General features: G+C 37.1%; 1 protein-coding gene across 3 annotated transcripts in view; it reads left to right on the forward strand.

Moving 5' to 3' along the window:
* The window catches only part of LOC107085697 (mesoderm induction early response protein 2-like), a 39832-nt gene extending 23163 nt beyond the window's left edge, over positions 1-16669 (forward strand). The window contains exons 5-13 of one of the 3 annotated variants that reach the window (XM_015376182.1): positions 1556-1635; positions 5978-6044; positions 6267-6412; positions 6675-6756; positions 9627-9721; positions 9847-9977; positions 11395-11534; positions 12032-12129; positions 14700-14909. In XM_015376182.1, coding sequence (XP_015231668.1) covers positions 1556-1635; positions 5978-6044; positions 6267-6412; positions 6675-6756; positions 9627-9721; positions 9847-9977; positions 11395-11534; positions 12032-12087 — 797 coding nt within the window. In that variant the 3' untranslated portion in view covers positions 12088-12129; positions 14700-14909. Of the gene's footprint in view, positions 1-1555; positions 1636-5977; positions 6045-6266; positions 6413-6674; positions 6757-9626; positions 9722-9846; positions 9978-11394; positions 11535-12031; positions 12130-14699 lie in introns of all 3 variants that reach the window. The other 2 variants (XM_015376183.1, XM_015376181.1) reach the window with 2 other exon arrangements.
* Positions 16670-26577: the final 9908 nt, after the last annotated feature.

Here is a 26577-nt window from a genome sequence, read left to right on the forward strand (position 1 = left end):
TATATATATATATATATATATATATATATATATATATATATATATATATATATATATATACACAGTGAGGAAAATAAGTAACAGCTAGAATTCTAAACCTCAAAGACCTTTTTGCCTTCAAAATGTCCACCTCCACTCTATTTATTATCCTAAATCCATACGATCAGTAATAATCCAACTAATAACACGGCCAAGACCAAGGAGCTGACCTAAGACACTAGAGACAAAATGGATTAGAAAATGGAAGAAGCTAAACATGACTGTCAATCACCCTCAAACTGGGGCACCATGCAAGACCTCACCTCGTGGGGTCTATATGATCCTAAGAAAGGTGAGAAATCAGCCCAGAACTACACCAGAGGAGCTGGTCAATGACCTGAAATGAGCTGGGACTATTGTTTCCAAGGTTACTGTTGGTAATACCCTAAGACGTCATGGTTTAAAATCATGCATGGCACAGAAGGTTCCCCTGCTTAAACCTGCACATGTTAAGGCTTGTCTTAAGTTTGCCAATGACCATGGATGATCCAGAGAAGTCATGGGAGAAAGTCATGTGGTCATATGAGACCAAATTAGAACTTTTTGGTCATAATTCCACTAACTGTGTTTGGATTGGTAGCATCATGCTTTGAGGATGTTTTTCTGCACATGGGGCAGAGTGAATGCATTGTATTAAGGAGAGGATGACCGGAGACAAGCAGTGCAAGATTTTGTGGAACAACCTTGTTCCCTCAGTTAGAATATTAAAGATGGGTCAAGGCTGAGTCTTCCAACATGATGATGATCCAGAGCACACAGCCATGATAACCAAGTAGTGGCTCTGTAAGAAGCATATCAAGGTTCTGGTGTGGCCAAGCCAATCTCCAGACCTAAACCCAATAGAGAATTTTTGGAGGGAGCTCAAACTCTGTGTTTCTCATTGACAGCTCAAAAACCTGACTGATCTAGAGAAGATCTGTGTGGAGTAGTGGGCCAAAATCCCTCGTGCAGTGCATGCAAACTTGGTGAAAAACTACAGGAAACGTTTGACCTCTGTTATTGCAAACAAAGGCTACTGTATCAAATTAATATTGTTTTTCTTAGGTGTTCACATACTTATTTGCAGCTGTATCATACAAATAAATAGTTTAAAAAATCATACATAGTGATTTCTGGATTTGCTTTTGTTTTTTTTTTTTACATTATGTCTCTCAAAGTGGATATGCACCTACAATGACAACTTCAGACCCTTCCATGATTTCTAAGTGGGAACTTGCAAAATAGTAGGGTCTTCAAATACTTATTTTCCTCACTGTATATTTGATCCTACAATTGCTTCAGTTTGGCAGGCGGTTCTTTTAAGAATTTAATTCATTCTTTTATTCTGCTTCAGACATATGACTTATTCACATGCTTGAAAATCCTAAAGAATTTGTTGGCTTGTTTTCATAGTTGTTGTCAATCATGTCTCTTCTGGAATCTGGAGGCAATCGTTCAAGCTTGCAAACTGCTTTTTGCCATCTTTCATTTTACTAATGAAAGCTTGAGTCACTCTTTGTTGTTTGTTCTATTTCAGATGGAGACAGATCTTCCTCTGCCAACTCATCAGATGAGGACACTGATGATTGGTCTATTCCATCCAATGACGAGCACAAGGTTAGCTACAAAGAATATTATGTTGAGCTGGTCACTGTGCATGATGGCAAGTTAAACCTTTGTCCTCATCCACCTTTATTTGTAACATTTCCATTTGTTTAAAAAGGTTTAATTTAAAGTATTAAGGGGAGTAGCTTTCCTTCTTTGACTTTTGAAGATTGAGCAGATTGATGATGTGTAGCCCTCAGTTTTAGTTCAACACATTAATAATCTGGGACTACCTCTATCGAGTATGTCAGGTGGAAAGAGGGACGTTAAGCAGAACCTTTTCAGTTGATTGGGCAAAGCCTACCAACGTTTGATTTTAGCTAGTTATTCTAACAAATGAAATGGCAGCAGAGGCCATGATAAACCACAACAAGTTCCACTTTTATGCTTTTGTTGTTCCTATTTCAAAAATGAAATTGTAGACTTCGACAAAACAAATGTGATAGCAGTGGCTACATGCACGTCCTTCTGCACTGCCATGTTTATCTTGATTTGACTGCGGACTCAGTGGCTCTTCCTTTTATCACAGCTTTATGCTCCGCTATGATACTGAAACATATCTGCTCTGGGATAAACGTGGAAGATTAAAGTTGGAACTCTATAGAATGGTTTCCCTTTGTTTGTGAACTCACAAATACCTCAATAATTCAGTTTGCAAGCAGGGTTAATGAAAATCCATCGATATCTCGATATCAGCTGATCAGTTGCTTCTGATGGTCCCAAAGACAAAATGCAAGCTCAGAGGAGACCGTGCTTTTTCTGTGGCAGCTCCTAAGCTGTGGAACGATCTGCCTCTGAGCATAAGACAGGCCTCTTCTCTTACTGCTTTTAAGTCCCTTCTTAAGACTCATCTTTTTTCCTTGGCTTTTGACACAATTTGAGAGGTTTTACTTTGTTTTATTCTTTTTGTATACTAATATGTATTTTACACTCGTTTTTTTTCTCTATTTTATAATTTTATTGTATTTTATGATTGTGTACAGCACTTTGGTCCTGTTCGGTGTATAAAGTGCTTCATAAATAAAGTTGGTATGGTATGGTAATACTTTAAGGGCAAGATGCCTTTCACCATTTGGTTTTTTAATTAACTTATTTTCATAATTATTTCATTTCCCTTAGGGATTAACAAAGTATTATACATTGAATTACGGTAATTGATGGAAAAAAGAAATGGATCTCTTTCTTACTTTATATGTACACCCCATGGAAGTGGGTTAATGAGCATTATCTATTGTGTTATATTGTATGAATGTTTGGTGGGCAGATACTTTTGGCATCAGTGGTTTGTATTTTATTTATTTATTTTTTTTTTGCTTCATTGAATACTATAATTCAATAAAAAAAAATCAGTATTTGAAGGAGTTTTTGTATATCTTCACCATGGTTATAATAGTAGTAGCAGATAGCACAATATATCTGAAAAATGAATCAGAAATATATAAAGAAGATATAAATTTGGGACACTCACCTTTAAGACAATATACACTTAAGCTCATCTTTGCAATACCAATACATTCTAGGGCTGCCAACAAACTAGTCTGTTGAGTTTGTGTGACCTGTGGTTTTATTCATTTGTTTATTATTTTCTTATGATGGTCTGGCTGCTCAGTGGCGCAGTGGGTAGCACTGTCCCCTTGCAGCAATAAGATCCGGATTCCACTGGCGACCTGTCCAGGGTGTACTCTGCCTCCCGCCAGTAGACAGCTGGAAATGGGCACCAGCACCCCTCGCGACCTCAGTTAGGATATAGGACGACCCTGATTATAAGACGACCCCCTCTCTCCAGGACCAATTTTTAGAGACAAAACAAGACTAAAATAGAGGGAAAACAGACTAATAAACCAAATTTATTTGGTTTAAAGAAACTATTTTATAATAAAGGGATAACAATTTTTATTTGAAGAATATTGCATTGAAAGATTTTTGCAGTTAAACATTTTAATTTAAATCTTGCAACATTTCAACCCGATGCAATCTGAAATTTGCTCACGGAACGTCTCAAAAACCTGCGTGAGGCTTTTAATCACAGATGTCCTCTGTCTCGCTGCGCTCGCTGTTACTTCTTCTATCACCCTGCAGCTCTGCAAGTTTTTGATAAGCTCTTCTTTAGCTGTTTGCCTTTTTCCTAGCCTTTTTCAACATGCCCTCTTCTGACATTGCTCTCTGTAACTGCGTATTTCTTTGCTGCCTGACAGTTGTTTTGATGCCTCCACTCCTCTTGACCACCATTATTTTAAAATCTGCGTCATAACTCTGCCTCAAATGTCTGCAAACTTGTCTGACTTTTTATCCACTATTCTTGGCAGCCATTCTCCATTTTTAGTATCCTTCTCACTTCTTCTCTGTTGTGATAAAAAGATGACCCCAGCCACAATGAGGTCACTGGCTTTACAAATAACTAACGCCTTCTGCTGTTGCGATCGTGTAGCGACCCCAGACACCTGTCAGCCTGTATAATTGGTTTGATCCCGATTATAAGACGACTGCACATTTTCACATAGTTTTTTAAAGAGAAAAAGAACTTATCTTATATTCAGGCCAATATGTTACGTCTAATTAACTATGAATTTATAAATTATTGCTAACGGGTTCTGTCATGCTGCAGCTCCAAGGGCAGAAAATATTTGTATTAGTTAAAATGAAATATCAAAGACTTTGACTGTAATATTAGTAGTATTTCTAAGGTTTATTTAATTCAGTATAATAATTCATATTAGATTGTCAGAACTATGGAATGTGATTTAAAACATTATGAAATACTGTGATAGAATTAATTTGGGCACCATAAAAATGTTTTTCTTCATATTTGTAACGACTGTAATGTTAATTCAGGAACAGTAGAATGACGCGCATCGTTTGGTGGGCAATCCTTTTTATCGTATTAAATCAGATACATTTAAAACTAATGAGGGTATAGCATTTATAGAGTATTTCTTCTCACTGTGTAATCAAAGCCCTCTGAAGGAGTTACAGGGGAATTCCTAAATTCAAGGACTTGGAGCTCATAACTAGAAATAAATACCAGTGGAGGAACACAAAAAGATAAGATATATTTTGTTAAATATTAGTATTAATGGTTGTTTTTTGATGAAAGTGGAGGCTCATCTTTAATACAATATTAGAATAAGACAAAATACTGTTCTGAACCCAGTGATCTAAATACGTTTGAGATATAACAAATTTGATTTAGTGCAACACTATTCACAACACCAGATGACAATAGGTTCCATTTGTCCGCAGAAGAATTAGAAAGTAGTAGAAATTTCCAACATCTGAGTTACTTTAAGTGTTTATAGCATTTCTTTATCTATGCAGCATGAAGTCAGTCTGTCTGTAATTATTTATGTTTAGGGGAGAATATATTTCAGTGCTGTGTATATGCGCATCATACTGTGTAAAACAGTTTTTTTTTGCCATTGTAAAGGCAAGAACACACCGGTTGTGTATGCCTTTTTAATCTCTGATGTCACACTGACTGCGTATACAGAGGCTTCCACTAGGCAGCACGGGCAGATCTGCGCAGAGTTTTTCTGTTATTCTGTCTCTGTGCTATTCACAAATTAAAATAATTTCCCACATTTGACTGGGACAGATTATAAAAATAAAATAAAAAATACTGCTGCATTCTAAAAAGCAAAGCGAGTTTGTGCAGCATCTCAAACCAGATCAGATAGAGAAAGTTCATATGTCTATATTATATACACATAATTAGATCCACATCTAAAGAAAAGAAAAGCACAGCAATGAATGCCGTGGGATAGTTAATGTGCTGGCTGAGGCAGTGAGATGTGATTCTCAGAGTGAGATCTGGGAAGTTTATTGTGCCCCTCGTTATTTCACTATTTTACTAAATCCATTTTTTTCTCTTCCTTAAGCCAGCTTCAGGAAGTCTATTCCAGAAGCTGACTGTTTCCCCATGCGATTAACAGATTTTATTTTGTATTATCCCCCAAATCGTTTGAAAATCTGTATCCTTGAAAATATGTAACTTCGTCTCTCTTCCTGTCAGACCCGTGAAATTGCTGCAAAGTCCGACTAAAATAGACCTGGGGGTCTATCTCAGTCAGACCTACGCAAGCCCCCTTGCATAAAATGGTGTCAGGTGTGATCGTCCAGATTCACTTTCAATTGACGCTAAACAACACAACCTTGTCTGAAACAATTTTCTGTTAATCAGACGCAAAATTGGATACTGTGTTTTCTGGCCTTAACAGGGGCTGTAGTGGCCATAGAGAGTATGGGAAAATGCAAGCAGGAAAATTTACTTTGGGAATTAACTCACTTCACATTCTCAAATTCAAGTTCAATGCATGTTCATATTTTAACAGCTTCTTTTTGTTTTTCTCTACTGCAGATCAAGGTTGGCTCAATGTATCAAGCAAAAATCCCACCAATAAATCCCCATGCATCTGAGGAGAGAGGTAAGGGAACATTTTTAGTGATGTGTTTGTAGAGCAGAACCCTTGAACATTATACAGCTAATACTCCAAGGAAATACTTTCAGCTGTTTTATCTCTAAAGAATTTAAAAATTACAAAGTTACTATAACAGAACTAAGGCTATGCAATTATCTGAAATAGTTATCACCTCTTTTCCTCTGTCCCCTTCTTTTATGCCACTTTCTCTTCCTTGCTGTCATCCAGCCTACAGAGACGATGACCAGTTGCTTTGGAGGCCAGGGGTTCTGCCAGTGCAGGAAGTGGAAGAATTTTTGCTGAATGCACAAAAACTTTGTATCCAGGAGTGGGCGGTATGGACCCAAGGAGCCCCTATCCAAGACAATGAGCAGGTACATCAATCCGACATTATATCCTATTCTCAGCAACTAGCAGTTTAATGGACGTTTTTGTTTTGTTTTTTGTAGTGGTTTTTTGTTTTTGCAACAAACTATTTTAAAGAACCTCTTGCTTGGTTTTCTTAAGATTCCTCAGAAGAACTGTTGTCTTAGCTTAGTTTAAGTATATTTATTCCTTTATATATAGCTAGCTGATGACATTTCCTGTTTCTGTGAAAGGTTGTAATCTTTGCCATCTTTTTCACTGTTCTTTTAGGCATTGTATGAACTAGTGAAATGCAACTTCAATGCAGAAGAAGCACTCAGACGATTACGCTTCAATGTTAAAGTGTTTAGTGGTAAGACTCTTGTTGTTCTGATTTTTTGTTACATAATCTGATTTCTATCCTATATATGGCAACGCCTGATATATAACACTTTCATGCAAGCTAAACCTGTGGAGATTATTTAAATTCAGCTAGAAAATGTTTGTGGGCAAGCAGATCATGGGCTTTGTATCAATTGACTTATAAACTCGGCTTCCAACTAGGGGTGGGTATTGGCAAAGAAGTCACGATTTGATTCGAATCACGATTCACATGCCACGATGCGATTCTATCGCCATGCATCATGATACTTGAAATATTGCGATGCATTGCGATATTTCCACTGAACACTGTAAGAAAAAGATACAGCCCTTACCAGTGGCTGACTGGCTGGGTATGATCTGGATAGTGTCTTCAATTGATACATAACTGAAAGCAACTGAATTCATACATAGCTGTATTTATTGAAACTACTTTTGGAGGTGTTGCCATGAAAACAAATACTGGACAGAAATATTACTATTACTGGCGTGGACACACTGACAAAAAGATCTTAGGATTCATCAAACTTAAAATAACAAAATAAGAATAATCAGTGCCGTTTACATGGCCTCAGTGGTCCTTTATACCAATGAAATGGAAACATTCAAATTTTTTTATTTCGCCTTTTGCAAATTACGTGCGTCATATCAATTTCGTTTTTACCTTCTTTGTTTTTAAAGCCAAAATGCATCCAAGCAAATGAAATGTGATGGAGCCGCGTGGCGAATTTTCATAGTGTCCTCCATGTTTAATTTCATATGACTCGTCGCAGTATCCCACGGCCAGACATGCTTGTGACAAAAGGCAGCTGGCGTCAACACATCCGCAGCGACATCTGCTGGACTGGAAGTTGTATTCCACTTGGTTTGGCTGATGTGCGCCAACCATTCATTTTTTTTTTTTTTTTTTTTTTTTTTTTATAATCCATTCTTGCCTTCACGAATCGATGCAGTAGATCACAAAAATTAGAATCGCGATGCATCGTCAGGACGATTATGTTGCACACCCTTACTTCCAACCCAGCCTTAAACGTTAAACTGTTAAACTGCCGTATTCAATTAATTACCTGTTCAACTGGTTATGAAAAAAAACACTTAATCCATTTTTATAGGTAATCCTTTTAAGATGTGCTGTTGCTCATTTAACCCCTAATATTTAAAAGTTCACTTTAAGACATAAGCTTGGTGTAAAAACATATATGCAGCCAACTTTAAAGTTTGCAACCCTTCTTCTCATGTTAACTTAAATAAACCTGAAATCAAATCTATGACTTTGGTCATTTAACAACTCTGTGGCTAGTTGGGTTGTAACTTATGGTCACAGTCTAATTAGAATATTGGTTTGTGCCAAAGCTTCAACTCCCTGCCTTGTTTTTTTTGTTTTGTTTTTTTATCCATTAGTTTCACATAATCTATTATGTGAAGTGCACCAGTTAATCCTGTAATAAAACACCCACAAAACATGACGCTGCCCCGCACACCATAATTTTCACATTACACATAAATTTTTTTATTTCCGAGTGTATTTGCAAACTTTTGTTTGACTTTTTATGTTCCTTTGTAGGAGATGATGTTTTCCTCCCTGATTGGTCGTTGAGCAGAGCAAACTCTTTCCAGTAGCTTTATTATTTTATTTTCCGCTTCAGTAGCATCTTCAGGTTTTTTTTTTTTTTTTTTATAAGTCTTGTTTGTTTGTGTTCTAGATGTTTTGCAAACTCTGCTATCACACTGGAGTGTTATGGTAGCAGGATATAAAGATAAAAATGATACCACATTAAACTGGGGTATCATTTTTAGAAAATATGAACATAGCAGCTTCAGATATGTGGGAACAACATGGACCAGACCTATGAAGGCTCACAGCACTCTGCTTGATAGCTTAGTTGATTTTCTAGATTTTACACAAGGAAGCATGTTTAAAGCGTTCCGTGACGATGCTTTCATTGGTGTTCCTCCATTTAACTTTAATGTTACGAAGTAGCCTAAGCTTTCATCGCCATGACATCATCATAATCATCATCATCCTGGCTTTCAGAAAATAGTTTGAATGCATAGAATATGTAAACTTCACAATTTAAAAAGTCAACATTTATTTTTTTAGAAATGGTTATTAAAACAGCATACTAGTAAATCATCTGGTAAAGGTATAATATATTTTGTAATATATAAAAATAGTATAACACTAATACATCATTTTAGTCCCATTAAGTGACCTGAAACATTTGATTTAAGAAAAGAAAGTGAGCATGAAATGTCACACTGTATATCTAAATGTCTAATTTCCACTGTAGTTTAACTCTTCAAATTTATCTAAAATGTGTTTCAGCTATTTCAAAGCCCGGTAACCTTATTTCTGTATCGTAAACCATTTGACAATAAAAGGTAGAGATGCACCGATCAAATACCTGGATCAGATATCTGTGGCAATATTTGTTATTTTGTTTGCTTTTACTGAATTAATAAAAAAAAAATTAAAAAATAAAATGTTATATTGGCTAATTAGCTGGATCATCCTGTGCACTGAACTCTTTCCTTTTTCTTTCCTTCTTTTGCTGCTAATTTTATTAAAAAAATAATAAAAAGTACATTACTATCTGTGATAATTTGTTATATTTCTAAATAATATTTGTGTCAAGGCTAAAAACTTCACCCACATTGCAAGATATAAGGTTCCTTTATGTAGCATTTGAATCAGATCAGTATGAAAAAACAAAAGAAAAAAAATTCAGAGTTTATGCTCTAGCCTAAGGACTCTACAGGTAGATTATCAGCTGGTGTTGAATGATTTTTAGTGTAAATGATAACATATACTCTACCTGAACTGGATTATATTATTGTTCTCTGTTAACCTGCTTCTTTCAGAGGAGCTGTGCTCTTGGAGTGAGGAAGAGTGTAGGAACTTTGAGAACGGCTATCGTGTTTACGGGAAAAATTTCCATCTCATTCAGGCCAATAAGGTAAAAAAGTAAAATTCTGAACTTTTTCACCTCTGGATATTGTTAAATGCACCATCTGTTACCGGTGGTTTATCAGTTTTTCTTCAGATTTCTTTCTACTGTAAAGGCAACCTTTGTTCTCACAGGTCCGAACACGCTCAGTTGGTGAGTGTGTAGGGTATTACTACATGTGGAAGAAGTCTGAGCGGCACATGTTCTTCAGCCAGCAAGCTACAAGGATGAGCCGAAAGAAGTACAGCATACAGTCAGGGAATATGTGAGTACTTCAGTGGATATATTTGGCAATAAATGAAGAGGATAAGTAAGATAATAGTAATATAAAAAGATGCTTAAAAGCAATTAGTTATTTCTAAAATCCGTATTTATTCGATTTCCATCCATCCATCCATTTTCTTACACGCTTAATCCCAAGTGGGGTCTTGAGGGGTGCTGGTGCCTATCTCCAGCTGTCAATGGGCGAGAGGCGGGGTACATTCTGGACAGGTCGCCCGTCCATCGCAGGGCAACACAGAGACAAACAGGACAAACAACCATTCACGCACACACTGACACCTAAGAAAAATCTAGAGAAGCCAATTAACCTAACAGTCATGTTTTTGGACTGTGGGGGGAAGCCGGAGTACCTGGAGAGAACCCACGTATGCTCAGGGAGAACATGCAAACTCCATGCAGAATTTATTAGATTTGTTTCTAAATGTATTAATTGCTTATTTATAATATTAAGTTTTATATGAAGTAAAATTGACTACAGCGACTTGAAAAAGCATTCCTCCCTTAAATGTTTCCATGTTTTGTCACATTGCAATGTCAAACTTTTGTGTATTTTATTTGGCTTTTATGTGACAGATTGGCTATGGGGTGTAGAGAATAGCTATGAGTTGTAAACAATTAAACCTAGTTTGCAAAATGCTGTGACAAGGTACAAGCAGAGCATTCTTTAGAGAAGCGGCAAAACAGCTTATATGTGAGCTATGTAGGAATTGGGGAGCCAGTCTGTTGAAGGTGCAGGTATTATCCCCTAAATCTGAACCTCATGGAAAGTTGATGAAAAGAGAGCCGTCCTGAAACAAAAACCATTAAAGTCCTATTTACATTAAAGCTGTTTGCTCTCAGTGTATCAAACCATTAAAACTAAAACTAAATTGATATGCCCATATCCAATAATAATGCTGTGTGTCATGGTCAAAATACTCTTATCAGACAGCAAAACACAGTGGTTGTATTATGAAGGCCCAATTATATTGGATTTGAATATGATCAAAGTGGACATTAAACATCTCTATTATGCTCTGATGTAAACCAACAGAGAAGCAACAATGTCTTTGCGTGACCCAATCCAGACTTACTGTAAACCAAACAGAGAATCTGTAACATCTGCACATTTAGAAAAGCGGAATGAGTAATGTGCAAAAACTCTTAGACTATGATGGATGTGCAGTAAAAATAAAGCCTTATATCAAGAATTACATGTTCACTTATACAGTAGTTTGCCCTAAACCCACTGTTATATGTGCAATCTATTTAGCATAACCCCTAACTTGCTGTCCACAGGTGCAAGTTACATTTAAGTGCATGTAAATACTAGTAGACTCTGCACCATGACACTTCTAGTGCTGGGACTGTATCCACTTCAGAACTTTCAGATCTTTAGTGAATGTGATTTTGTGTTTCAGTGAGGATGGAGACCAGGACACTGAAGGAGGAGATCTCGAGGGAAACAACACTTTGGGGTTGCTGTCAGAGATCTCAATGAGCTCTGAAAAGATGGAGTCCCCATTTCCTGCAAACACAAATCTAGATCTAAACAAGCAAGGTATAAATGAAATATATTTTTTGTTCAACTGTTAAACTTAATGCTATACATGTTCTTCATACAGAAGTTTCATTGAAACATGGAAGGAGAATACAATGGTTACAGTTTTTGTTTTTGGACCACTGATGTAATAACAAGCTTTTAAAAAAAACTGCAGGGAAAATGATTGTTTAATTTGAATAGGAAGGAGAGTCGTTATGCTAAAATTCTCTTGTATTTTGTTATAAAATTCAATTTTAGTTTTCATTAATGGTTGGAGTCTTCTCTAATAATCCTATGTTTAGTTTCATTGTTTAGTTTCATAATTCTATTTAATTTCTGCCATCAAGACATCATCAGTTGCTTCATCCTCATTATGTTTTTGTTATGTCTCCTTTGTTTTCTCCCACCTTTACCTTCACGTGTCTTGTTCTCTTTGTGCATGCATGTCTGCATGTCTGTGTTTGTCGGATGTGCATGTTTGTCCTTGCACGGTTCGTGACGGCTTTCTGCTCCAGAAGAAGAAGGCCGCCCCAGACGCAGACGAACTCCCCGCTTTCTGTTAAAGCCATGACCTTCGTCCACATGCGCCACAGAAAGCAGGCTGGGCCTGCAGGTAAAAAAATAAAAAAATAGTGTAGAAAATTGTGGTCACTGAAAATGAATGTGATGATCTATTATTGAAAAGATTGTCACTTAGAATTGCAATGGTTTATTGTGTATCTTGATGCAAATTGTATCACTAGAAAATAACACCCTGCATAATCCCACATTTGGTTACATTACTGACTTACTCTGTTTTTGGAGGGGAAAAAGTCAAATCTAAATACTTCAATCCTACCATGACAAGGCAAGAACAACTTTCTAGGAGGATGTGCAAATTACTCCGAGCATTGGTTAATCCAGTGTTTTATTAGTGTTCACACCTATTGGTTACCATTCTTTTAAAGCAATCTCTTCAAGCCTAGCGCACTGTATTTATACTGTGTCTCAGCATCACAGTAAAGCAGTGCATCAGGTCAGTCATAAGATCACGATGAATATAGCCACCCACTCTCCCATCACTTTGAGCTCCTTCCATCATTGCAGAGATACAGATTGCCAAGGAAAATGTGTACAGAAATTATTTTATGCCCTCTGACATCAAGGAGCTGAACAAGTAAATGTCACTGGGTTCTAATTATACTATTTTTTTTTTAATGCTGCAGAATATTTTTGTATCTTTCCCTTTATTGTGCCTTAAAACAGCTGTTAAGTGTCTGCAGACAACGTCCTTTCTCCGTTCCTTCTCTGATGCCCACTGTCAGCTGTAAGACGTTATGTTTGTGTGTTCCATTCCACCACATCAAGTTATCCGTCAAAATCAGAAAGCAACTCATGAACAATCATTACAGTTCAAATAACTTTGAGCTCAAAGCAAGATTGCGGTATATAAAATTTGAAAATAATTCTAATACATTTTCTAGGAAATGTATGAAATCATGTTTTTATTATTTTAAGCTTTAGACTTAATTGGATTCTGTAAATACCATAGTAGCCCGTATATAGGACGAGGTTTTTTTTCCAGTTAAAAACAATGTGAAATTTTTTGGAGATCTTATAATAGGGGTCTAACCAATTATACAGGCTGACAGTTGTCTGGGGTCGCTACACGAACGTAACAGCAGAGGGCGCCAGTTTTCTTTAAAGCCAGTGACCTCACTGTGGCTGGATTCATCTTTCTATCAAAACAGAAAAGAAGTGACAAGGATGCTACAAATAGAGAGTCACTGCCTGGAACAGAGTGCATCAAAACTCAGAGTTATTTTAAAATCGTAGTGGTAAATGCAGAAAAGGCATCAAACTGTCTGGCAGCAAAGAAATATGGCGTTGACTCTCCTCAGAGTTTTTCTCACTTCAGCTACGTCCAGGTTCAGTGCCTCCTCCCCCTGGTGTGGAACGGCTTTTATTATTGAGTTGTTGTTCAGTGCCTCAAACCTTCCTAAGAAGTTGTTTAGTTAATTTAGGAAGTCAGCATCAGCTGCATCTACTGGGGTTGAGGGTGTATTGTAGTCTGTGATCGCCCGTATTCCGGCTGTGTTTCTGCTTCGCTGATCTGATGGCACGGTTTAAGTTGGCACGTGCTGTTCTCAGTACCTCTCTGTCACCAGACTTGAAATCTGAGTACTGTGCTTTAAGCCTCATGCAGGTTTTAGAGACATTCCTTGAGCAAAGTTCAGATTGTATTTGAGTTGAAGTGTTGCAAGATTTCAAATAAATGTGTCATTACTGTGTTTTTTGTTTTGTTTTTTTTTTTTTACTTTTTATTGTTTAAGGGTATAGTGGAGGATGTTCTTTTTTCGGGTGGATCATCAAAATAACTGATCCTCCTAATTGTCAATCATTCTGGTGATATGTTTAAGTAAGGTGCTCTTCCCCATTTTCACTTCCTGGTGACGAGTCTGACATAGTGGAAAAATTGCATATTTTGTATAGGCGATGCAAACGGCAACTTGTAAACAGAGCGTGCACGAGGGGAAATGGGCTTGTGCACGCTCTCACAAGCAGTTAATAGGCGTTCCCTCTCAGGAGTGGGTACAGGGTTGTGCATGTGCATTTTTTTTTCTAAGTCGAGAAGGCTTTTTTAAATATTTGTGAAAATCCTCCTTTAATTGCAAAAATCTTTTAATGCAATATTATTCTAATGAAATTCTTATCACTTCTATCAAAAAATGGTTTATTTAAACAAAATTACTTTGGTTTATCATTTGTTTTTTGGTCTTTGTGTTTTCTTCCTAAAACTGATCCTGGAAAGGGGGTCATCTTATAATCAGGGTCGTTCTATATTTGGGTCAGTAGTTTTAAACTTCAATTAAATAATTAAAAAAATCTTTGCTCTTCTATTTTTGTCCCTTAGATGAAGAAGAAGGCTTGAACAGAAATAATTAAATTACAATTTAGGTTTAGATTTAAATCTAATCTGGTTTTAAAAGACTGATAAACTTTCTTTTGTCGGTATTACCTAAGTCTACACTTATTCTTTGAAAAATATTTTCAACTTGTGTGTTTTGCTTAATTCTTTCTTCTGGTTCAATAAAATATTATTTCATGAAAACTTTGAATACTATTTATTGAAAGATCAAAGACCCGATGAATCTGAGCATTTTCTTGATTTCATATCATTTGAATTTCTCTCTGTGTGCTCAGATGGTGAGCTGGTGATGAGTCTGTCCGAACTGTGTGACGACGATTGTCCTCAGCAGCTTTTCGACTGTCCGTTCTCTTTCTCATCCATCGAAGAACTTGGAGACCCTGACTCGGATCGTCTGACGGCTTCAGTGCAGCTCCACCCTCAACCCTCTGACCAGTGCCCCGAGTGGGCCAGAGGAAGCCCTCAGTCCCACGATGACGATGACCACTGCTTTCTAAACTCCTGCTTCTACCAGCTGCACATGCAGGGCAGACCTTTTGTTTCCGATGGCTGTGGTGTGGCAGCTGGTGGAGCTCATGCCTCCCACACTCTGCAGGTGGAATTTAACCTTCCTTCAACCTCGGCTTCCTCATCCGCCCTCCTCTCATCAAATTTCCAGGCATTTGGCGGCCTGCTGCACCCCTAGCACTGTTTGCATTCTCCCCCTCAGAAAGAATTTGGGGTACATAGAAAGGTAAAATCTGAGATGAGATTATGCTGTTCATTTGCTCTGCAGAGAAATATTTATCCATACAGTTTTTATACCAGAAAAGGATGGACCTTTTGCACTGGAGTAGAGCTTGTTATCAACGTCCGTCCATTGCTGAATGTTGAGAGAATAATGGACCTTTTAAAGCCATCAGGTGTATATCTGTTAAATACAAATTTGTTAAAGCACAGTGGATGGGATGAGGGCTGCACACCAATTTTCAAAATCACTTCCATTATCTTTAACTTATTTTATTTTGTTATTGTTTTTGTAATTACATATTTTGTTTTGCATCATGCACATCAGTTGCTTGCTTTTGGTAAGTTTTAGATATGGAAATTGTTTTTTCCTTTGTCCCCTAGTTCTGCCTCATTTTATGTTTTTTTTAGAATCTGGGTGAAACTTTTTCATATTTACGTTAAAACCTGAATGGAAAATATTTTATTTAATATAGATTAGTTTAAACGCAAAGCCATATAGGAGCACAACAGTCCATTTACATTTTTCTCCCATTTTGATATGTAATGATTAGGTTTCTACATGTCTTTTTTTTTTTGTATTCACTGACTTCCCACTAATTTCCACTTCTAGTGGAACTTAGTTCAACTAAAGCATCAACAGATGTTGTGTTTTGAGGTCAATGTAACTTCCTTTTTTCTCCGTTTCCATATAGCTCACACCTTTGAGCCAGGAAACGAACCCACCTATTACACAATTACACAATTTAAAATACTGGTTCCTACCTCGGCTTTATTCATATTTAACTGAACACTTACATTTATTTTATCCGGAAAACGAAAGGAGCACCTCTACTGAGCGACATTTTGGGCTTTTTGTGTCACATTAGATCATATTTCAGTGAGATGCTCTGGTTTAGTTGGATAACAGTTATGCATTTCTTTTTTTTATCCCCTGCAGTTGCTTTGCTTTTGAAAATAAAAAGCCTGAATGAAACAAACTTCTTTATAATAAACAACCAACCAACCAAGCAGCAGCAGCAGCACTCAGGAAATGTATGTAAAGATGAATTCTGTTCATGTCTGACCTGGACAAGCGATGTCTGCACATCTTATTTGCCTATTTATGTAATAATGGTAATAACAGTTGAAATTCCCTTTTTGTCGTATTCATATGGTTTATATTTACACCTTGCTGCTTTTTGGCGACTCTAAAATGTCAAGAAGTTTCCGAGACGAAGTGAATTAAATCCACTTCAATGCTTTACATCTAGAATCCTTCATTTTTTTTGTTTCCTGTAATAACTGGCCATGTAAAGCATGCTCAAATTGGAGTAAATCTTTCTGTTTTGTCTTTTTAAACATGGTTTGAAAGACAGTTAAAGCAGTAAAAATTAGCTGAAATCTCTCTTTTGGTTATTCCTTTTTGTTCTTATAAATTTATATATCTATATATATTCAATTTATGAATTACTGTCATATGTCTTTTAAATATAGTTTGTAAATAAACATCTGAAAGTAAACCCACCAGTGTAAAAATTAAACTTAGTGTTAAATTGGTTTGAGTGTTTTCTCATGATTTGTTGCCCTGAAATTATTTGATATTGAAGTTTATTCACATACACTAATTTGAATTCTTTACTTTGAGACATTCTTTAAAAGCAAGAGATTAAATTGAAAAAAAAAAAAAATTTAACTTTGCAAAAGTGTCAGTCTGCTCTTTTCTTTTTCCATGAGTTGCTGAGGGTGTTGATAGAGAAGACACTCTGTTGGTGTCTTCTGAAGATGATCACTAAGGTTTTTAATTTAATTTTATTTTTCCTTGTGAAATTATCTAATGAAAGGTTCTGATAATACAGCTGGTCAACTTCCATGTTGTTCAGCTTACTTTAATTTGTTTTGATGCAGGTTCCTTAGCAGATGATTGTAGAAGAGATCAGACTCTCTACAAGAGATTTATTGAAGATATGCATCATATTGCTGCCAATGCAGAAGGACATAACTTTCCTTAGAAAGTATAGTCTTCTCTTTCCATTCTTGTACACAGCCTTACAGTTGAATTTTCAGTCAAAAGTGTTGTCACTTGTTGTACACAACAAGGTAATTATACTTATAGTACTGTACCACCTCAACTTTCTCTCCCAAGTTGAGAAGAATGCAGCCTTCTCCTGTTTCTTTTGAAATCTACATTTCCCTCGTTTTGTTGACATTCGGGATCAGATGATTGTTTCAACACCATGTAACAAAGCAGTTCCTCAGCTCTCTGTACTCAGCTTCTTTTCCAGCTGTGATGCACCTAACAACTGCACAGTCATGCAAGTATTGATGCAGATGACAGGAGTCTGTCTTGTACTGGAAGTCAGAGGTGTACAGAGTAAATGGGAATGTTAGAATTCTATCCCCTGTGGTGCTCCTGTACTGCTGACTATCTCGGGCCTCTTTTCTCCTAGTTTGCAGAATTTGTTAGTTCAATCTCTAGCGTTATGCTCGCTCTGATTTTTTGTCTTATATTAGCTTCATCTGGTCTGTTCCTGTTTGGCTGTGACACCATCCTGGAGAGAAATATCAACTGAGCTGCTCTAATCAACACCTTTGGTTTATACAGTTTGGAGCTCGGCCTATTTTTCAGTGTAGTCCTGTTTCTCTGACTGGCTGGATATGCTCTCTTGTGCTCTCTGGCGTGGGGGTGGGCTCGGGGTTCATCTGCCTGGCTGTGTGTTTCCTGGACGGGGCTGCCTGTGGAGCTGGATAATAAGTTCCTTTGTATCTCTGCTTCTTTCTGTATGTCGGCCTCGGCAGATGGCCGCTCACACTGAGCCTGGTTCTGCTGGAAGTGTCTTCCTGTTAAAAGGGAGTTTTCCTCTTCACTGTCACTATAAGCATGTTTGGTGTAAGGGATTCACAGTGAGCCTGGTCCTGGTTCACTTCTTCCACATCACTGTAATTGTCTCCTGGGTCAGACTAAGGGTGAAGAGGTGCTGTAGAATCCATCAGAGCTGCTCTGCACAGGACTCTGGGGCCGACACCATCTGGACCTGGTGACATTGTGATGCAGTCTCCCCAGCTGCGTCTTCAGTTGACTTTTAGAAACAGACAGGTGGAAGTTGGGGGGAACAGCATTATTGTCTGATTTGTCTAAAAACAAACACATAAAAGCAGGACAGTTTATGGTAGCGGTGGAAGATTTGAGGTGTGGCAGAGAAGCTTTGGATCAAAGGAGTGTGGGGTGTCCATTTCACTGTGGGCATGAGAGAAGGATACTTAGCTTTTCCTCAACAGAGCCTAAGGAAGAACATATTTATATATATTTGGCTTCCCAGAATTAAATCTATTTCCCAGACTGTTCATCTACTGTATGCCCCTTCTTTTCTGCCGTTTTAACCTTAAGATGCTTCTGTACACTCAATATTTCCTTGTTTTCCTTTCTGAAGGATCCTTTCTTGTTCTGCAATTGCTTCAGATTACTGATGATCCAGGGTTTATTATTGGGAAAGTATTTTACTTGTATATTGGGGATGTTCTTCATAGTTCTTTATGTAGTCAGTCACACACTCAGTTATTGCACCAACATCCTCTTCATGTGGCCAAAACGCATCCAAGTCTGTAGCCTCAAAACAACCTTGCAGGGCTTCTTCAGCTTCCTCTAACCATTTTCTTACAGTTCTTTTTAATGCAGGTTGTCTCTTATAAAGGAGCTTAAACTCTGGGAAGAGAAAAACAAGATTGTGATGCAATTTCCCAAGAGGAGGCTAACTTGAACCCCACTTGGCCTTGGCAGATGGCTATTCACAGTGAGTCTGTTTCTGCTGGAGGTTTCTTCCTGTTAAAGCAAATTTTTCCTCTCCACTGTCGCCACAATCATGCTTGGTGTGAGGGATGGCCTTTGAGTCAATGGTTAAAGTTCCTTGAGATGACGTGTTGTGAATTGACGCTATATAACAATATAAAACTGAAGTTATATAATTGAATTGAATTGAACTTTAGTGAGACATTTGCATAAAACAACTCCAGAATTTTGTTTTCTCTGGTTCAGCAGCTGACAAACTTTTGGGGTTAGGCATAATTAAAATCGCCAGTTTTTGCCACAAATGCATTTGGCTGCTGTATCTGTAGCTCAACAACAGCAGAACTGATCACATCCCATGCAGTGTCAGCAATAGCAGTGGGTGGAATGTCAGTAGTTACCAAAAGAAAACTGGTAAACTCTGGGAGAATAATATGGCCAAAAAAACAACTGCCAACAGTTAAATATCTGGGCTGCAGAGATGAATCTTCACAGTAACATGTCCTGGATGACACCATCTGTTGTTCACAATCACTGCCAACCCACTTCCCTTGAGTTTTCTAGCTATCTATAAATTCTGCTGATTTGTATGTCAGAAAGCCTGGCAGAGAAACCCTGGAGTTAGGGATATGATCCTACTGCCATGTGTCAGTGATTCACATTTTACTGTATTGCCATTATTTTTGACTGGATCCTTGTGAAGGCTTGGTGTTCTTCTTACTTGTTTCCTAACGATCTTGCATTGCTCATAAAAATAGATGGAAAATATGGCTTGTGTTTTCTGCTCCTTTCTGTCAGTAGAACTGGTAACAAAGTCCAGGTCTTATTTCCACCTGCAAAATCTTCATGGTTTCACCTGCTTGATATGCAGATTAAACATAGTTATTGGTTTTTATTTATATTCTTTTTGGTAATTATCATTTGATACAGAGAAATAAAGCATATTCTTTTCATTATCAGGATGTGTCTGGCTGGACTGGAGACAACATGAATTCATCTAGTGATGTCAGCGATTACTGAGTCCATGCAGAAGCTTAATCAATTCAATAAATCATTTAAAAGAATGGATTACACAGCCTAAAAAAATAAAAAATGTACTGCTATAAAGCAAATTTTAATACATTGATACTCAGTTAACAAGTATTTGCTAATATTGGGTAGTTCAACATCTCGCTTTTTGTTCTCTCTGCTCTTTCCTTTCATTGTAGCAAAGAAAAAAGAGAAAAAATATGGGCTGGGCTGCTGCCATCCACACATTTGTTTATAAATGAATATGTTGGATCTGTTTTTCAGTGCTTGGTTCTGTTTCTGTTCTAGGACTTTGGGCTCTGTAATGCCTTTTAGCATAAAACTGCCTCAGAGTCTGTCTGACTGTTTCTTTCCTAGATAAAGCCTCCTATGGAGCTACTTTACCATTTCATTTTCTAACATAGAAAATATTTGTGGATTAGTGCTTCTATCTCTCCCTCTGTCTTCTCAATCCCCCTTCAGCTTTGCCATAAGGCAGCCTTCTCTATGCTTGGTTCTGCTGGAGGTTTCTTTCTGTTAAATAGGAGTTGTTGTTTTTTTTTTTCTTTCCACTGTCAAGAGTACTTAACTGATTTTCCCTTAGATAGAAAACTTTTATCGAGTCTGACTGTAAAATCTGATTGAATTGTATCCGTAAAGGCAATGGCATTATATAAATAACTGTATTTAATTTTATTCAAATAACATGTAAAATAAGTTCTGTTCAAAGCAAAAGTGGATTGAATGAATATAGAGGTTCTGTGTTTGAGGCTAAATAGAAGCATCATCAAATTCTTCATACAACTTAGGCTGGGTTTGAGTCTTATTAATGTTAACTGTTACATTTTCTTTAATTACATGATACAGAAACACAAATCATTTGTTTTTAAGGCCATTTTTGAACCCACAGCTCAACATGAATGTTTATGTGGAGTAGACAGTTATAGTATCAGTTTTGTTGTGTTTTTTGGCACGTTTCCTAACTGAGCAAGATTACCTTAGGGTACCTCAGTGGGAACTACCACAAACGAGCGCTTCTGCAAACAGAAAGCGGTTCTGTGTCTAATGATTTATTTTCACTTCCTGACATACCTGGCAGCAACCAGTTAAGTTGGATATTCCACAAGAATGAACAAGGTAAACCGGTAAGATGAGGTCGTTTCCAAACACTTCAACGGACAGACTAATGAGAAATGAGGAGTCTTTAGGCACTTGAAACAAGGTTAAACCTTATTTTAAAAGCATTGAATGTGAAAAGAAAAGGTAATTGTTACCAGTGAATCCAATTCTACTTTTCTCTTCTGAAGTCAATGCTCAAATTAAGTTTTTTCTTTTATTTATTTATTTTTTTAAACTAAGGTCTGATTACTAGCAAAACTTAAATATTTGTTCATGTTTTTCTTTAATTGTGCTGTTTCTTTTTCCTAGTCACTGAGACTTCAATGATGCAAACAACCACAAGAGGGCAGAGAAGTCTTATTTAAAATAAAATTCTTTCTTGCATTTTTTTTTTTATTCTGTAAATTGTTACCATTTAATCTGCCTCATGCAAAATATAAAAACTGTAGCAACAAAAATCTTCACACAGTCTGATATAATTTTATTTAACTCCCTTATGTGCAAAAGTCATATAAAAGCTGCAGTCCAGTGCACTCATGCATGGAAGATATTTCTCTGCAGCTCTGAACCAGTTTGCTCCAGGGGGAAACACAATGTTTTTCATGCAAGTAGAATGAAGTGTCAATGCACACTCAGGGCTGGATGCACAAGCAAACGATTGCCCTGTATTAAATGCTGCTGCTGGGGGTAACACCTGAAGGGACCAAGGGTCCCTTAGGGCTACAGTCATGCTGCTGTTAAGTCATGCAAATTCTTAATCCCCTGTCCACTGGCTTTTTAAGACTCCCTTTTATGTTTGATGTTTTTTTTGTATTTTCATTTTTTTCTGGTTGTTGCTCAGACCCCCAATACAGTACATCACAGAAGTATTTACACTACTAGGTTTTTTTTTTTTTTTTTGATTGGTCATATTTGAACTTAGATCAACAATGTATTTGATTGTGATGTGTGTCTGAACAACACAAAGCGGTACACAGATGAAGAGGAAATTATAGAGGATAATTATTGGTCTGATTACGAATAAAATCTCAATGACAACTGCAATGATGGGTGCAAGTCTTTGAGGTATATCTCTACTATCTTCAGACATCTTGCAGAAAAATGCTTGAGCTCAATCAGAATGAATAGAAAGTTTCTGTGAACAGCTGTATCACATCTTATGATAGATTTTTAATAAAAAATATGTCTAGACTTTGATTGAGCCATCGAAACAGATGGATATTTATTGATCTTACTCATGCCATAATAGCCCTGGTAGTGTGTTTAGAGCAGGGGTCTTCAATATTTTCCAAGCCAAGGACCCCCAAACTGATGGCGAGATGGAGCGGGGACCCCCTAATTGTATATATATTGTATGAAATTGTGTTATATTAGACTGGTCCTATAGTCAGTCTAATACAGATGGAGTAATGTAATGAAAGTAATTTCTCTCTGGGATTATTAAAGTATTTCTGATTCCTGGTTGATGGGACAGGTGTTGTGAATGAAATGGTGCCCAGTTTGAAAGAGCTCCTGTGTGTCGCTGAATGTGTGCATTGATGACTGAAAGACATCTTCTGCCTCCATTTAACTGTTTACTACAGTGTGTTGAATTCATGTTAATGTGGATTTAAAGACATTTCAATTAGTGGAAAATTAAAGGGGTGAATATAAAAAAAGTCTAATCAACCAAAAGTTTCACGACCCCCATGCAGTACCTCCGTGGACCCCCTAGGGGTCGCGGACCCCCTGTTGAAGACCTCCGGTTTAGAGTGAAGGTCAATCTCCACCCCAGTCTCAACCTTTTGCAACCTCAGTATCCCAAGGTCGCTGTCAGATGCCCCATGTACTTCAGTCAGCTTTCCAGCATGCGTGTGCATGCTAAAAGCTTCCCACAGCATCATGCTGCCGTAACCTTGTTTCAGAGTGGGGTAGTTTGTTCATGACAGATTGTGTGGTTCCTTCTCAGACATTTTTTTTCATGAAGTCCAACAGCTTTTTTGTTTTAGCTGAGCATAGCACCTTCTTCAGCATGTTTGATTCACGACATGGTTTGTAGTAAACAGCAAATTGTACTTCTTAAAGTGTTACCCCAAAATTAACCTTTTTTTTGCATTTAAACTTTTAAACAACTTTGGCAACTGCAGTTGAATTTTTCTGATGGTTCATGCTAGTATGTGCCACTAGCCATTTCTATCCAACTGAAATGCAAAGTTTAAGTAACTTTTAAATGTAATTTCAAATGCTAATTTGTATTTTTTTTTCCATTTAGTTTGAAGTGAATTAACTAAGCACCAGAAAGTAGAATCTTGTCATATCTAGTTGTCCACATTATGTCGTCAAGCATGGCTGTAATAAACAGGAAGTAGAGGCTGTAATCTTGCATGGACTATAGATCAGTAATAAAGGAAAGTTTTAATAAATGCGTCATTATCTAGGAAGTTGTGCTACATCAGAGCTTATTGAAAAAATAGTTTCTATCCCCTGTTGTGTGCATTGATATTTTTCGCAAAAGCCAAAAACCACTCCAAGCGAACATAAAACCTTTATGCGAATTTTTGAGGGAGTTGTTTCACCTTTATGATGCAGTACTTAAAAAGTGCATTAGAAAACGCTGATGGAAACGCATTTTATGTCACTTGCACACAATATTTCATAATAACCCCCAATTCAGGCATGGGAAAATTATGAATTTAAGGACTGCTGGTGAAGATTCTCAGTCATCAAGGTCATAATCATTCAAAACATTTTAAAAAAAACAATCCACTAGACTTTATTTCCAAGTTTGAAGACGTTTCCATCCCCATCCAGGAAGCTTTTTCAATTCAAATTCAGGAAGCTTTGAATTGAAAAAGCTTCTTGGATGGGAATGGAAACGTTTTCAAACTTTCAAACAAAGTCTAGGGGATTGTTTGTTTATTAAACTTTTTTGAAGGATTTTTATTACGTTTTTACCAGAGGTACGCCTCATACCAAAGAACAATCCTTTAGAGTGCTTTTCTAGTTTCTTTCTGAAGTTAAGTTTAATGATGTTCTTTTAATCTTAAGCTAAGTCATCTCCCAAACTCCTGCTGAACCCTCAAAGTGATCCCCGCCCCTCCCATCCTCTTGGCACTCAGTACTATGGAGGTATTTTTCAAACTTTGTTTAGGGGCAGGGTAAAGTAATGTTTTTTTTCCTTAAATTGAGGTAGGTTACACTTTTTAAGGTTTTGTTCTTACTCCTCACCAACTTTCTGGCATATAATGTTCTCCTTTCAACAGATAAAAAAAGCATAGTGGAACGTTAATCATTTGTGTTATTCCTTCATTCCAGCTTTAAATGTCCCTACAACTTTACCTTTGACCTTCCAGCTAGTTTCTTGATTTAGTGTAGTATCTTTTTCCTTTAGAATATGATATATGTTTCTGTGATGATTTTGCAGGTGATATAAAATATGACTCCTAAATTAAAGATCTTTATAGTTCTGTCAGAATTTTAAAGCATTGTTATTTCCATCCAGCTAATTTAGTTTGGCGACACTGCAAATATCATCTCTTTGTCACTCTTGATGAATGCTTTAATTATCTAACAGTTCTCAGATGTATGCATGTATGAATGGCTATATGTATGTTTATATGAACATGAATTGATTTATATTATATACTCACTTGACATTTTGAGTATTGACTAATATGTAAAGCAGCAATCTGGAAGATTGTTGGTGTTGAGGAAGGGATATGAATAATAACTTTTACTACTTCATACCCCTTTTCAGACATATACGGAAGAGGATTAGGGCCACTGAAAAAAATTAAAAAGATAACTGATTTTTACATTTTATTTCAGTATAATGTGAGAAAAAGGTCAGAATTCTGACTTTTTTTTTTTTTTCAAAATTTGGACTTTAATTCTCAGAATTCTGACTTAAATCTCAGAATTCTGACTGAATTCTGACAGCTAACAAACATGTTAGCATCAAGCCGTAGCCATGTCTGTTTTAGAGACTAGCTCTCTTGTTTTAATCACCTTCTGCTCCTCTATTAATGAAATAGCATCACCAGGGACCCCTCAGGCACATAAAAAGTCGCCTAATTCCGTCATTTTCCACCAATGTGTCACTGACCCTCTCAGACAACTCGCATATTTGTCAGTGAAGCTGAGTGCTCCCACATCTCTGCCTTCATGGTGCCCATCTACATTAAGATCCAAGATTCTGAGATTAAAGGAATAGTACACCCAAAACATGATTAGCCTTCATTTTCTACTCACCCCCATGCTGAACAACACTCTGGAGTACTTTTTTGATATCTCAAATGCATCTGGAGATCTGGGAGGCTTCTTGCTGTCTGCTGACATTCAAATAATGGAGGTCCATGGCGCCCGAGGCAGAAAGGTCCATAAAAGTCCACAAAAAACGTGTCAATATTCCTCCATACTGCTCGTCCAATGTATTCCAAGTGTCCTGAGTGGGTAGCGTCCATAATTTACTCGAAACGAAGTCATTTAGAATGTTTTTAGAGCATAAACAGTAGTTAATAGGATTTCCTAAAAGCGCGTTCACGAGTCTACGGAAACCGCGGCAGACCAAACCAGATGAAAGTGCGCATTCAGCTCAGCAAAGAACTCATGCTCTTCCTCAACACTGAAGTCCTCAGACATTTTTCTTTCGTTGTTTCTTTCTTTGCACAGGTAAACAGCACATTTCTTCTTCTACGCTTTCATTATCGGCAGAGCAGACGCTGAATGCGCACTTTCGTCTGGTTTGGTCTGCCGCAGTTTCCGTAGACTCGTGAACACGCTTTTACGAAATCCTATACACTACTGTTTATGCTCTAAAAACATTCTAAATGACTTAGTTTTGAGTAAATTTTGGATGCTACCCACTCAGGACACTTGGAATATATTGGACGAGCAGTATGGAGGAATATTGACAAGTTTTTTGTGGACTTTTATGGACCTTTCTGCCTCAGGCACCATAGACCTCCATTATTTGAATGTCAGCAGACAGCAAGAAGCCTCCCAGATCTCCAGATGCATTTGAGATATCAAAAAAGTACTCCAGAGTGTTGTTCAGCATGGGGGTGAGTAGAAAATGAAGGCTAATCATGTTTTGGGTGTACTATTCCTTTAAGATCCAAGATTTTGAGATTAAAGTCAGAATTCTGACAAAAAAGAATTCTGAGAAAAAAGTCAGAATTCTGACTTTTTTCCAATATTATATTAAACTGAAATAATATTAAACAATCAGTTAACTTTTTTTTTTTTTTTTTTTTTTTTTGCAGTGGCCCTAAACCTCTTCCGTGGACATAAGCATTGAATTATGCATATGGTTTAATATAGCACCAATAATGCATCAAATTGCGTGTGTTAAATTTGCGGTTTTGTTTGATTATCTGAAATAAGGTTATTGATTCAATGCTTTACATACACCAGAGGAGAAAAAAGCTGAGAGGCTTTATCTTGCGTTTTGTCAGTTGTGCGTAAAATGAGTGAAATATTTGCGACGATGAGTATTAGTCCAAGTGGTGCCAGAGGAGGAAGTGAGGAGGAGGGACCAGAGGCAGATGGGTGGTGTG

The sequence above is a fragment of the Cyprinodon variegatus genome, unplaced genomic scaffold (genome assembly GCF_000732505.1).
Source record: "Cyprinodon variegatus isolate N-32 unplaced genomic scaffold, C_variegatus-1.0 Scaffold131, whole genome shotgun sequence".
Classification (NCBI taxonomy): domain Eukaryota; kingdom Metazoa; phylum Chordata; class Actinopteri; order Cyprinodontiformes; family Cyprinodontidae; genus Cyprinodon; species Cyprinodon variegatus.